Genomic DNA, 14976 nt, shown 5'->3' on the forward strand with positions numbered 1-14976 from the left:
TCTTCAGTCCTGAGAAGCCGATCTGTGCAGGAAAAGCTGTACTCTAGTCTGTTGTGCCCCCTGCTGGTGATTCTGTGAACTCAGTCAATCGTTTAAAAACGATCATATGATTTGACTATTTTTACTTTCTAGTATGCAAGTAAAAAAAACGAAGTGTATTAAATTATACAAGAACTTTATCTTAGTGGACTAGAGACATGAGACCCATCCTTTTCATTATGTCCTTTCTATAGATCTGGAGTTGATTCCATGTGTTGAAGTTTCATTTAGTAGCTTTTCACTGGAATCCTCAGTATGAGGACCAAGTAATGGAGGCCACCATTAGGCTGAAAAAACAAAACAAACCTAACAGGGAAAATGTAAAAATTTGAGGAATGGCAAAATTAGCAACTTGGTAAAGTCTTAAAAAGAAGGAATAATAACTGAATTCTTTCCATGCTTAAAATCAGCTTCACAACTCAAGAAAACTCTTGTGGAGTTAGGTATGTTATTATAACAGTTTTCTAAAAGGTGCAAACCACAAGAACAAGAAGGTCAAATTGGACTTTGCCAGAAAACATCTAAGAAACTGCAGAACTCTGGGAAAAAAAACAGTGTTTGGACAGAAGAAATCAAAGTTAACTTGTACCTTAATGATGGAAAAAGGAAAGAGAGGGAGGAGAAAAAACAGCCCATGATCCGAAGAAAAGCACGTTGTCAGTCAAACATTGTAGGTAATGTTATGGCATGGGTATGGCTGCCAATTGAACCAGTGGAAACTGGTGTTTACTGATAATGTGACAGCTGATAGGTATACATGGACAATAACCCAAACAATGCAGAAAATGAGATATTCTTCAATGGCAAAGTCAATCACCTGAACTCAACCCAATGATGCTGTTTTTCAGGTATTAAATACAAAACTGAAAGCAGAGAGACCCACAAGCAAACAGCAACTATAGGTCGAGCAGAGAGAAAATAAAGCATTTAGTAATGACCAAGGTTTCTAGAATTGCCATTGATTGCAAGGGGAATTTTGAGTTTTATGTTTGCTCTTAAATAATAAGGATGAGAAATAAATGAATAGAAAAACTGCTACCTTAATTAAACAAATTAGAAACTAATTGCATACCTTCAACTGCAACAACTGAACATTTTTTCCACATACGTCTTAGGAAGTAAGACATGACTCACTCTTTTATTTACAGGAAAGGTTTTACATGGTCAACATACTAGAAAAAAAGACAGTAAAATTCACATTCACACATTCACACAGACTCACTGACTCTTTTAGTTGCAATTGATAATACTCAGAAATGTGGAACAACAGATTAAACTAAAAAATACATCACGCCTTGAAGGAACAAGTCCTGCACAATGTTAAAAAATGATCAATCATTTAAACACTACTACTATTTAGATGCTTAGCTTACCATGAAGATTGAAAACAGCTGTCCTGCTCTGTATGCTCTCTCAGGGCTCAACAATTATCTTGAAATGCCTCTGGCCACCTGTTCATGCAGTTATTGCAATGCAAAATTAAAATGAGCTTTAATTTTAATGGTAGTAGCGGAATTAAAAACTACATGTATGCAATTAGCAGTCCAATCTGATGAAAACGGGTTAAAAAGCTTTCCTTAAAAAGCTTTTTCCTTTCCCGGAAGTTAAGTTTCTGATGCCATATTTGCTGTTGTAGAATTTTCCTGTAATTCAGGATTCATTTCAGGATTCACCCAGGACCATATTTCTTACTTTAATTCTCACTGATGAAATAAATTACTCCCGTCTGCAACAGGCCTAGAAATGTTTATCTCTTACACTGTATAAAAGAAACAAATGTGTTACTGATCTTCAGAAGATATCACCCACACAGATATCATCTTACATCTGCTGAAATATCAAGTTACTTATTTCTAACCCACACTGAGTCACTGCAGTGTTACAAAACAATGTTGTGAATATGTTACACTTACAATGTAAAAATTTTACTTTTGATAAAGTAACATTACACTACTTTGAATTTCACATGTTAGTAGTATTAGTAACTGGTTATTCTGTGAACATGTAGTGTGTTTTTAGGGTGAATTTAGGTGACTTTGGTTTCCTTATAGCGAGAGCAGGCGAGCTGATACTTTCCATTTCCTGTCTTTATGCTCAGCTGAGATAACATAATAAGCATAACTCCCAAATTCTCAGACTACACCTTTAAACTTCAGAAACTGGAGGTAGATATACATCCTATGAGTCAAATGAATGAAATCATAAGTTCTCCATTCTGGACGGGTTGGGGGCTCGTTTGCTGCCCGACAGGAGGAGCAATCCCACCGCGCTCACAGAAAATATTATCAGTCCACGCGACATTTCAAGTGCTGCTACTGCTAAGGCACCAGTAAGTTGCAGATATTTTTTTAAAAAAATTCTCTAGGATTCCTCCCAGATGCAACTCCTTCTGACCTCCTGTATACATCTCAATCAACACTCTCAAAGCAAAAATCACTGACAGTCACCCCACAGTCTTTCCCACATCTTCATGGTCTCCAATAACCTTATCCCACTGTGGTTACTGCAGCTCCCCTGTTCTTTAATAACTTGTACTGGTACACTTGATCTCCATTCCCTCCATCCTCTTCTTACTCTCCAAGACTCCTTTTGCGAGTCTGTTCTTTCCCAATCATCTGGTAACTGTTCCCTACCATCCAGTCTCGTTCTCAGTTGGCACCACCATGAGATAACATCCATCCATATGATGTGTTACCCTATCTTTCTCCTTTTCTTGAAATACCTCTTCACTACATCCAACAAATTCATAAAAAAAAATATGTGGATGATGTAAAAAATTATTTCAATAAGCTACCTCCCAAAAACCTTTGGCAAGCACTTTTTATATATTTAACACATTTCTTCATATATTTGAAGGATTCTTGTTTCTGTGCTCCTTCCCATCTTTTACTCAGTTTTAACTGTTAATCATCACCCGAGTAGGATCATTACATGTCCATTTTAACACATCTGGAGTGTGAGAATCTTTTTATGTTGACATGAGTCACATTTGAAGCTGTTAAACGTAAATTCAGTGAATATAAAATGCAAAAATCACCCATTTTTGCATTTAATAAAATTGTTATTTGCTATACGATGCCTTTTGTTTTTAAGTTTTGGACTATTTCAGGAAAATAAAGGAGACGTGAGTTGCTCAAGCTGCTGCGTTTTGCCCAGACTTCCTCCGCTTCAAATGAGCATTCGCAAACACCCTGACCTCTAACCTCCTCCTAATCCCCTGTGATCCAGGCGGCTGTTGCTCAGCATCATCCTGCATCTTTATGTGCGTCATCAAAAGCAGCTTGCGTTGGCTGCAGCTCCCTCTCCTCCCCTCTGCTGGACGCCGAGCTATCTGTTTAACACGCTTTTTCATCAAATGTTGGGATCTCCTTCCAGCTTGGTGAGGTCAGAGGCCGTGCCCATGAACATGCTGCGTCCTCGTTCCAGCCGGCTCTTCTTGTCCGTGAGCCGAAAGGCCTCCATGAACTCATCGATGTCTATGCTGCCGTCGTGGTTGCTGTCAATTGTGACGGCCAGGTCGGAGATGGCCTCGTCGGTGATCTCCATTTTCAGGTAGACGCTCAGCAGCTTCCAGGTCTGACGGAAGTCCTGAATGCTGATGAACCCTGAGGTGGAGGAGAAGGAGGAGGAGATTAGAGGTTCAAGAAGGAGTAATAGGCAGAAACTGTTAAAGAAAAGTCTTGCTGTCTGTGTTTGCATGTGATCAGAGAGGAAAGGCTAGTAGATCAGTGAGTTAGTCATCATTAGGAATCAGGCGACCGTAACCTCCTGCTGCCTGTTTTGCATGCTACAGATGAGCTAAGCTCAGCAGACGTCTCCCACAGACACATCAGAGCCCTGACACACTTGACTCCTTCTCTCAATCATCTATGTAGATAATAAAAGTTAAGTAATTCATTTTTCCTTTGGCAGCAGTTAAAAATTAAGTTAAACATAACTAATATATAACAAATAAATCAAGAGAAAAGTGTGCAGATTAAATATGACAAAACAATTATCTCAATAAGGTAAAAATCCAAAGCCACAATACATACAGAGACATTTTAGTTATTTTATGAAGAAAAGTATTTCTTTCATGTCTTTTGAAATTAAATCTGGCACTTGTTATATATTAATATTAGGCACATATTACTATGTAATTAGTAAATTAAACGTTTTAAGGCAAAAACTGACATTTAATTGAAGTTATATAATCACTATATTTCCGACTGAGTGCATTTGGTTGCAGCTCAGGAGGTAGAGTAGGTCATCTACTAATCAGAAAGTTGGTGGGTTGATCCCTGGCTGCTCCAGTCTGCTTGCCAAATATCCTTGGGCAAGATACAAACCCCAAGTTGCTCATCCATTGGAGCGTGAATGTGTGTGATAGAAAGGACTTAAACATGTATTTTTTCTCTGTGCTGTTACTTGGGAATGATGCAAAACTGAGCGATCTAAGGGTAATATATTCCATTAGCAGATTTGCTTCTGCATCGAACAGCAATAAACAGTGGGTGTTTTACCCGAATTGTCCGTGTCTACAATCCTGAAGATTGTCTCCAAAGTGGAGCGGTGGCGATACAACGTTTCCAGCAGACTCTGGTCAATATGCTGCAAAGACCAAAAGAAGAAAGTCCCATATTTATAAAACAACACAAATAAAGTACAAAAGGAACATCTGCAGCATTCTGGTGATATTTTATATGCAGCATCTTTCAGATTGGTCAGAAAAATAATGTTGTTTAAGCAGCAAAACTCTGTTTGAATACAACCTGGCAACTGAAAAGATTTATTCCCATGCAGATGTTAATTTTAGGATTCTGGTAAACAGGTTCTTAGTCATCTTTAAGGAGGTTTTCACCTTTTTCCAAAAGGCAAAACAAAAACAAAGGCCAATCCTAAAGTGTTCTGAAAGTGTTCACTTTACTTAATTGACTTCTGACATTTATTGTCTCAAGTTGGTCTCAAGGGGCTTTTCTCATTTCCCTATTTTGTCCATCCTCGCCTCCCCTGTTTTCCTGCCTGTGACTTGGAAATCTATCTCACTGTGCCATCTTGAAGCAATTCTCATTCCTTTTTTTTTTTTTTTTTTTTTTTTTTTTTTCAATTCTCATTCCTAACTCATTCTACTTGGGTAGACAGGAAGGTTAAAAGGAAACCTGTAATCGATGATACACAGGTGTATCCTTTACAAATAATTTAAGTCAACAACACATGACAGCAGCATGACGCCACGGAATACACACCGTGCCAGGAAAAGGACACAAATCAATGTTCCTTTGTATCCATTTAAGGGTGAAAGGGCAATTTATCTTTTCTACTTCTCTACAACTCCCTGAATCTCGGTATAAAGATCCCTTTTCTAAAGTTTCTCCATATTACATTATTGTATTTTCATGTAAACATTGCTACATCAGCTAAGACAGAGCCGGTGAGTTCTTACATCTGTTTTGGATCCTGTGATGGCAAGCTCATTGAACCACTCGTAGTAGTCTATCGTGCCTTCGCTGTTCTTGCAGGTGACCAGCTGAGAGCAAAGCATCCTCCAGGGCAGATCCAGATGCATCACACTCTCCACTGTAGAGGCCCAGTCGTTCAGAGACACCAGACCTAATAGAGGTGAAAGGTCATACTAATTATAAGAGCACAAAGCTCTAATCCAAGTTTGATCACTGTCTACCTTGTCTAGACTGTATCTAAGAAGTATTTTGCCACACAGTTTGAAAACATTCACACTAAAATATTATACTTTGTTATTTTGTGACACATTAAAGCCCAGAAAATGTAAACAGCAGGCTTTTTCTCTGCATCAAGAAGACTGTGAGAGCCAACCAAAAGCTAACTCAGTTCTGTTTTCAAGTTTTTCAAATCCTGTGTGTATAATAATTAATAAACTACCTTTACTTGTAAGCTGTGTTTCAAAGAGAATCAAATGTTTGCTTATCCAAAAATATGTTGAAAAGTCCAACAACATCCATCCAAGTACCTTCTTTTTTTTCACACTATTTTGTGTTAGGCAAAGCTGTTTGTCTATTGTAAGTGAAATTAAATCCCTGAAACAGAAGTTTCTGTGAAACTCTGAAATCTTCTGAGCTAGACTTTTGCCCAGCCCACACGTTGTTTTCATCCTGCACGGGGATCATTATGTTCCACACAAATACAAAGGTGTGGGCTCATATTTCTTTCCAGCAAGTGAATATCTCTTGAGAACTACATGGAAAAAAAAAGAAGGAAAGATCTGCAACAAAAAGTAAAGACTGATCCGATGAGGAGTGAATCAGTTTATGAAACTCAAACTACACACACCTTTGTTCTCGCTGTCAAACTTTCTGAAGGCACAGAGGAGGTCAGACTTGTGCGCAAACAGCTGCTCCCGCAGGACTCTGAGAGCTGAGCGCTCAGTTCGCCCAACACTGCAGATGACGAACGGCAAACACAACAGCGTGGCAAACAATGGTTATCAAAGAAAGAGGCAAAAACGGTTTCTCATCAACGTCAGAAACATTTCAGGTGCTTAATTTGTGAATTTTTTAAGTTAATAATGTAGATAAGCTGTGTAGACATGCGGAAACCACTAGTTTCATAAAGCTTCCTTATTGTCTGTTTAAAGGGAGCCTATTGTACTTCCCCTTATTATCTGGCCTGCGTATTCTGTTATAACGGATGCTAGTCATATTAAATGTGGCCAAAGTCTGACATTAGAAAGTTAGTGTATCTCAGGCTTCAGTCTGCTTTAACAGGTCCATAGCAAACAGTTTTTTCTACGCTCTCTACTCTTGGCTCTGGCACACATCTCTGACTGTGGACAGAGGTCTGAAGGTCTGCTTCAGACTATGGATGAACTGAGGTTCTGCTCCAAGGCCCTGCATAATCAATATAAGGATTATTTTGATCAGTGAATTATGCAAAGCTACTCTAGCCTTTTAAGACTAAAGCAAGTTTGAATTAAGTGAAGAGATGATCTGGTAATGAAGAATTTGTCTAATGAAGTGAGTGTTAGTAGTACCTCTGTCTCACAGTGAGCTCTCTCGTCATGCTGCTGGCCTGATATTGAATCAAATAAGGCACAAGGTCAGGGCCCAGCTTCACGTATGCCCCCCTGTTGCTCCCCACGTCATAGTAATTGGAGGCAGAGAACAGAGTGAGGACCTGGGTGAATGAAAGAAAGCACAAACCTGTCATTGAAGAGGAAGGAAACACTGATGCTGATCAGGGGAGAGGTTTATGGTACATATGATACTTTAGAGTGAGGCTGATTTTGGTTTTAAAGTCCTGAATTTAGACAGCGAGCTGTAGGATTACTGAGCTGACCTTACGATTGTGGCAGAACTCATAGCCCTCCTGTTTGCATTCATGGGAGCGAATGATGAGCTGCAGATTGTGTCTGTTCAGGAAGTCCTCTGTGACATCAGGGCCCCAGTAGCAGCCTCCACCTCTTACCTCGTTGGGTATGCATCCATCCTGAGTCATCGGGTCACTCCACAGCAGGTCCAGGATCTGGTGGGACAAAGAACTCAAAGTCTTAAAGTTTCTCTACTATATTTAATAACCATTTCTAGTACTGGTGTGTAGTCCAACTTCACTGTCTGCTATTCAGTAAAAGATAAACATTAAATAAGATAAAAAAAATAAAAAAATAAATAAAACAGAAGAGTCAGAAAAAAATCTGTGGAAACACCAGCTGGGGAAAAAGCTAGCCAATTTTTAAGAGTAGATTGAAGTCAGAGCAGAGAGATTAGTGACGTGGGGGATTACAGCCTCTGAAGTCTTACGCAGGCAACACACAGCACCTCCTGTTAGGTGAGCGTTGATTACTGTCTGTTTGTCTTTCAGGCTATAACTGGAGCAGGAGTGAAGTGAAAGGTCACGACCTTTGACAAAATAGTAAGTCAGTATAAAAATATGTGAAGAGTGTTAGTTTGTGGTCAGGTTAGACTGGTGGTAATTTATTTCATTGTTTAATATAAATGGGAGTAAAAGTACTAAAATCTTACTACAATTTGTCACAGTTACATGCTTCACATCATACAAATTGTAATATTAGACAAAGGCAACAAGAGTAAATAGGGTAATATTTATTAAGGAAAAAAAAAAGCTATCCAAACCTACCAACCTAACATGAAAAAGTAGTTGTCCCCTAAATCTAATAACATCCTCGCCAGCAACACCTGCAATCAGGGAAATGAGTCTTTCAGATTGCTGTGGAGGAATTTTGGCCCACTCTTTGTTGCAGAATTTTTGAAATTCCGCCAAATTGGAAAGTTTAAGTTTATGCCAAAGCATTTCAATGTAAGTCCAGACTTTGACGAGGCCACTCTAAAACCTTCCTTTTGGCAGTAATGAGGCCTGAGAGTGGCTAGTGAATGTGAAAAATGTGGTTAATCACAGTTACTTCAGGATTTAATCAGGGTGGGAGTCTGGTAGATTTGGTTAGCTTTTTCTCTTCCCATCATCCTTTTAAAAAAGACATATTTTTATTAAATTCTGGGGTTTTTTTTGTCTGTTTTTTAAAAAAAAATTGAAGCATGCACATGTGACAAATACACAAAGAAAGTGGATTTTGTAGTGGATTGGGTTTTTTTTCCTGTTTCAGCTGGATTTTTCTAGTTTTGGAATAATAAAACTGATTTTGTTCTAACACTGACACAAAAGACTCATTGTTTACTTAGCAGCTTCTAAGAAAACATCTCTGCTCCATACTCGCCTGTTTCCACTCATCCACGGTGGTGTCACTGCTGCCAGAGTCGGTGGACAAAAACAGAGATTCTTGCTCCGGTTTGTTGATCTGGGCGTTCAGAGTTGGCTCTTCCCTCCTGCTGAGCTCCAGCTGGTTCTCCATGTTCACTCTGATCCGATCCGAGAAGTCCTGCAGCGAGCGATTTTGGAAGCAATGTCGGGTTCCCATGGGTTTGGGATACGTGAAAGAGGCCCGACGCTGGAAGACCCTGCTGATGGCTGCGGTGTCCACATCTGTGTCCGAGTCGATGGATATTCCCGCCAAGCTGTGGTGTCTCTTCTTCGGAGGTCTCATAGCCGAGATGTACTGAAGGAAAACAGGAAAACACAGATTACACACATTGCAAGGATAGTGGAAAAATAACAGCTTTACTCATCACATGCTGGTTCCTCACAATGTGTCTGTCAACTCTGGCGAGGACGCCGAGGTCCGTGGAGTCAGAGATCCCCCCGTGGAGGACCAGCACCTTCTGGTCGATCACTGTTGCTAATGGCAACCAGCTGAAAATCTTCTGCAGCAGCTTCAGGATCCTCTTCCCGTGCATCTGATGTAAAACACAATCAGCAAAAGTTACTCAGTTAGTGCTTTTTTATTTCTCTCCATTGTTTTTGCTCTCCTTGCAGACAGAAAGTCAGTTTGCTAAGCCGTAACATGTTTGTGAAGAGTTTACAAAGTTACATTAACAAGGAGATGCTTAAAAATAATGAAATTTTCAGTTTTAGTTTACAAAAATTAAACTCCATTTGTTAATAAGATTGAATGAAGATTGTAATTTTGGGGGGGTAATGTTAACCCACAGTATCTGTCTAACTTTAGCATCAAATCACAACCTTAATCATCTCAAAGTGCTTTATATATAGAAACCCAACCATCTACTGTTGGTTGATCCACCTGCAACTGGGAACGGTGGGAACAAAGAACCCTTAGACAGAACTAGTTTATTTCTGTGTGTGACTGAGATGCTGCACTGTAACTTAAGACAGCATGCAGTAAGGAAACCTCTGTTTTGTTTTGTATTTCTTCTGTCAGTCTTTGGACCAGCTCAGTCCCCCTGACTCAACAGAGACCAGATGTCACCTTCTTTAATGACCATAGATCCTCTTAGCAATGTGGAGGAGTGACTGGTCTTATGTACATAAGACACTGGTTTATATTGAGCTTTCCTGGGAAGGCATGGGTGAAGGTGACCACATAAGTTTTAATTTGCTGCTGCCTAGAAAAGCAGCGATAAGGAGGTGCAGGTTTGCACGACATGAACCTACCTTGTACTTATTCAACACCTCCTTGGTGAAGCCGTACCTAAACCATCCAGAGGAGTAAAGAAATAAAAGTTTGAATGACAACAGATGAATTTGTGTATACCTACACGTGGTGTATGTTTATTAATTTCACCTGAGGTTGACTATGTGGTCCTCGTGGTTTCCTCTGTTCAGGTAGACATCACTCGGGTAAACGAGCAGGAATGCAAACAAGATGAGGAGGATCTCAATAGAGTCCCTGCCTCTGTCCACAAAGTCCCCATTAAACACATAGGGCTTCTCTAAGGACGGCATGCCGTTCTGTCACGTAAACAAGATCGAAGAAGCGCACAGTTAAAGGGACAAGCCGCAGTTTAAGTGTAAACAAATCAACCACATACAAACAAACCAAACAGTAGATTAAACCACTGATGCAAAAAAAGCTGCAGGTAAACTGAAACTAAAACCACCTGATTAACTGACAAAGAAGTTAATCAAAGAAGCACATCAAATACTCTCTGATTACAGCACCTCAATGCAAAACATGAAAATCATTAGATTCTCAGGAGTTTAAAATTATATATATTAATCTTTATTAAATTATTTAACTACACAAAAACATTTATTAAGGACATTTTTGGAAAATTATCCTTAAATTATCTTGAACATATGAAGCAGGTTTGAAGATGAAGCAGTGATAGCAATAAAAATGATACATTTTTATTGATTTTAATAATCATCATTTGTAAATTCCATTTTTAAAATGGTATCTAAAGCTCATCAGATGAAAAAAAATCATTATTCTGGGTTCAAATATGGGATTAATTCAGCACATTCAAAATGTTTAAGTTTTCATACCTTATAGAAAATCAGCAGCAGGTCTTCCAGCTGTCCATGCAAATCACCTGTAACAACAGGACAGAAAGGGCTGGCTTAAAAATGACTGTAATATACAGCACACTTAATTTGTATCTATACTTTAATTTAAATTCTGCAACTTTAATGTTTCACTCTCTTCCATTATGAAACAATGGTTTCTGTTGGCGAGCAGAATTGACCAAAGTCCAGTTTCTTATAATAAAACAAGAATAACATTTTAACGCTTCTTTGATTTTTCATTGTCTTTACTAAATATTTCCAAATTTCATCAGTTCCATGTGCTTTACCACCACTATCAAAGAATATCTTTATCATACCACAAATCGTGATTTCTTTGCTGTGGCAGGTGGAGATACGGTTGATATTTGGCAACATGCGGAGCAGTTTCCACGTCTCCAAGAGGAGCTGAAGGACGTAGCGTGAGTGCAGCTGCTGCTGGGAGAAAAACGTGTTAGCAAGAAGGCCTCCAAAACAGAGAAAGCAAAGTCACAAGCATATAGGAAATAACTAGGACCACTGCAAATAAAGCTTTTTACATTACAATGCACTCAATTAATAGCATGTGCTGAACTTGGATGTAGAACATTTTCTCCAAAAAGACCTACTTTCTTATTCCTGAAAGCCTCCACCAGACCGACTGCTTCCTCTACCGTCAGAGGAAAGGTGAGATGAGGTCCAGAGTAAATCTCCGGCACCTCGATGTTCTTGTAGCAGAAGTACCTCTCCCACTCTGCGTCCCGGCAGACCTCGTTTTCTCTGAAGATGTGCGAGATCAAATTTCCTGCAAGGTGGAGATGGTTCAAACTCAGAGATTTGATTTACAGAGAAAAAAAACAAAAACAAAGTCAGAATAAATGCAGAAGTCTTACGTTCATTGCTCGATGGTGTGAAATTGTCCATGAGGTAGCCAAGGAAATTATAAAGCTGCACAGGAAGGAGACAAAAAGGTTGTAGTTTTTTTGTTAATTGTGTTTTATTAAACACTCAGGTCTCGACTGGTTTGTGGCAGCAGTTTCTCACCTTGATCTGGGCCTGCTCTCCGGAGTATTCGATGGACTGGAAGATGTTCCAGGTGTATCTCCGCCTCATCTCTGTGCGGGCGACGTACTGACGGTACCATCGCTGAATCAGGATGGCAGCTCTTATGGCTGAAACACAGAACACATGTGATCAAGAAAAACCTCACATTTTAATCATTTTTTTTCACATGCTACTATTGACACACACAGTATAAGAGGCGCTGCAAGACAAAAATCTGCTGTTTTTAAAACCTTTTTAAAGCAAAGCAGGCAAAATTTCAAAACACTTTTTTATTATTAGACTTGACTACCAATTCTAAGACTGTTTATTTCCTGATGTGCATTCAAGTCACAAGAGAAAGCTTTAAACTAACTTCTCAAATAGTGCTTGGAGGACAAACCAAGAGGCCAAACAAGGGTATTTATACTATAGCGGTACTATAGTGGATGTAGTGTCATCACCTTTAGATGGGGCTGAATTCAGCACATTAGAGACCCAGAAAATGTCTTTTTCTGAATTATTTTAACACAAATTAGGATATTTTTCTCCTCTGAAACAAATATTTTTCTTCCTAACTGTAACTAAGTATTGGCACCAAAACCCAACCAAATGTTAGTTAAAGCTGGAGTTATAGGTGTCCGATACCCTATTCTTCCAATTATCTCAGATCCCTTTTTTTTTTTTTTACCTTGAAATACTCTTAAAGGACTTCAGGAACTCTTTTATTTCCATTCAGATTGGAGGAACAAACAGTTTAGCTGGATAACTTGTTCCTAACTTCCCTGAACCAACACTTAGCAATGAATTTCTACAAGTAATCAAAGAGTAAAGTTACTGTTAAATTAAAAAAAAAAAGGCATGGTGGCAGTTTTATGTCTGTATGGTTGACTTTAAAACCATCATCAGAAACAGATACAGGTGTTTACTTTCTCCACTTTTCAATTAAAGCTACATCCTATCTGCAACTTTTAGTAAAAATATTTCCACCTCTATGCTTGACCCAGATACCAGAGGTCTGAGTTTATGTCCAACATCTGCCAAATAGAAACATCAACAAGACAAAAAAGGTCAAGCAGATGTGGCTTACTTGTAACAGCTGCAGGCAGCAGAGAAAAAAGAAACACCAAAAGACAAACACAAAGACAACAAGTAAGAGCCAGAATAAGGAAAAACAGGAAAGAGTAAAACTTAGTAAAACTGCAGTCAGCGTGATTGGTCATCGACCATGTATGTCAGTGTATGCGTATCACCTCTTCCACTGGATGTGGTGTGTTTGTGGAGATGGTTAGACTTTGTGACGCCACATCCCATGACTGTTCCTGTTCAAAGGACCAATCAATCATCGCATCAGTGCAAAAGGATTCAGAGTACATTCGGGTAATTCATCTGCTAGATTTAATATTTGAGCACATATTTACACTGGACTGCTTAAGTACTAAAGAGTTTTAGGCTTTGAAGCCACTACATTGTTCTCAGGCTGAGATAGAAGTTCATTACTCTGCTTCGTGCACATTTTTTAATAGCTCTGCTTCTTTTTTTAACTCTAAGACATGCCTTCATTGATACTGAGAAATGCTGAGCATGGCTCAGAAGCAGCAGCAGTAGGCAGAGAGCTGGAAGACATTGAACTCGTTTAACTTTGTGGCCTTTTAATCTCATTACCCACTGGTTGGCCTCAATCCTGCCACACAGGACTGTTTTGTCTGAATTCTACGAAGGGTTATGTAAAGCAATCTATGGAAAAAAGGAGGCAGAAATACCTTCACAGCTGGAAACCATTTTGCACAAATCAGCATTGAGAATTTGGAAAAATCTAATAAAACAATGAGCATTGAATTCTGAATGGTTTGGTTTGTTTGATTATTTCATATTGTATCACATTTCAGGAACAAATTAAAGTCTTGTTCTATGCCAAACGTGGATACAAAATTTAGTAATATATGACCATAAGAAAAGAACCAAAACTGTGATGTTTAGTGTCTTTTTTCCCAGTTGGAACCTGCTTTTTAGCTAGCTGCTGTCAAAATCCATCTATACAGACTTACTCAACTATTACATCTTGAAATCTGTTGCTTACTTACGCGGTCACCTTCTTCATCCAGTCACCACTTCCCAGGTTATTTGGCTGTCAGCTTTCAGTTCATTTGAGTGTTTAAAAAGCCCTTTGCTGTGTTGCATCCTTCACCAGAATAGCAGCAAGATGTCAGTTAGACCGGTCATTGTACAGAAGCTTCATGTATGAAGCAACCCCGACCATGCAACTCTCCTGGACTGTGGCTGAAGCTGCTTTAGTCTTTAGTCCCTTGGTGTGATCACATAATCAAAGCACAAAGCCACAAGTGGATTATCTGATCTAATGACCTGATAGGTCCAAATGGTTCTTCATGTAGGGAGATGGAAAGGTTTCAGTGGTAAACATTGGTGGCAAGAGGAGACCAAGTCTGTGTTTACATGTGAGCACCTACTGATGATATGTCTGTAGATAAAAACAAATTCAAATATTCTTCACCATTGACTTGATTTTATTTTGGATTTCACTGATCATTTTCTTAAATACTCAACCCCCAAGCGCAACAGTTTCTTCAACTCTGATCCTGTTTTTATGATCGATAAAATTTTGGTGTGTGGGATGTTAAATTTTTTTTAAACCTTTGAAGTGGTTACAAAACATATCTCCAAAAGTTGATTCTGTTCATCTGGACGTAGCGTCATCACTTGGATGAGTGACGAAACGCTTCGTTTTAGTTACCTGGATGATTGAGCATGCATCAAGAACATAAAACCTAAATTTATACACCATATATCCATACCCAACGCATAGATTTAACCTAGAATAAATAGCACCAGCATAAAGCACCGAAGAATAAATTAGTTTTTCAAAAATAATTTCAGGTTCAAATTTCTGTTGACGTTATAGCTTTTCCTTTTCACAAGAAAATATCTTAAAGTCGAAGATGTTTGATTTGGGTTTTAAAAAAGCAAGCAGACGTTACATTTTAGAAGTATTTACTGCGAAATTTGTACTTGTAGTCATTGGAAATATTTACACTAACTTTCTAACTATAACTTCGACATTACCTTTGA

General features: G+C 38.8%; 1 protein-coding gene across 4 annotated transcripts; it reads right to left on the minus strand.

Annotated features, from left to right (window-relative positions):
- Nucleotides 1-1155: 1155 nt before the first annotated feature.
- ppef2a (protein phosphatase with EF-hand domain 2a) lies at nt 1156-14210 on the minus strand. 4 transcript variants are annotated; one of them, XM_085180075.1, is made up of 18 exons: nt 13970-14210; nt 13143-13211; nt 12980-12988; nt 11893-12020; nt 11742-11796; nt 11478-11653; nt 11190-11304; nt 10852-10898; nt 10148-10314; nt 10018-10054; nt 9150-9299; nt 8723-9061; nt 7330-7515; nt 7025-7167; nt 6325-6431; nt 5462-5628; nt 4542-4629; nt 1156-3644 (listed from the first exon to the last, which is right to left on the minus strand). In XM_085180075.1, the coding sequence occupies exons 2-18, from the start codon at nt 13201-13203 to the stop codon at nt 3391-3393; spliced, it is 2229 nt and encodes a 742-aa protein (XP_085036201.1). In that variant the 5' UTR covers nt 13204-13211; nt 13970-14210; the 3' UTR covers nt 1156-3390. The 4 variants fall into 4 exon arrangements, with proteins under 4 accessions (XP_085036201.1, XP_085036200.1, XP_085036203.1 ...); XM_085180074.1 differs by having other exon boundaries at nt 13974-14209; XM_085180077.1 differs by lacking the exon at nt 12980-12988 and having other exon boundaries at nt 13974-14209.
- Between the last annotated feature and the right edge of the window lie 766 nt (nt 14211-14976).

This window comes from Neolamprologus multifasciatus, chromosome 12 (assembly GCF_963576455.1).
Source record: "Neolamprologus multifasciatus chromosome 12, fNeoMul1.2, whole genome shotgun sequence".
NCBI lineage: Eukaryota > Metazoa > Chordata > Actinopteri > Cichliformes > Cichlidae > Neolamprologus > Neolamprologus multifasciatus.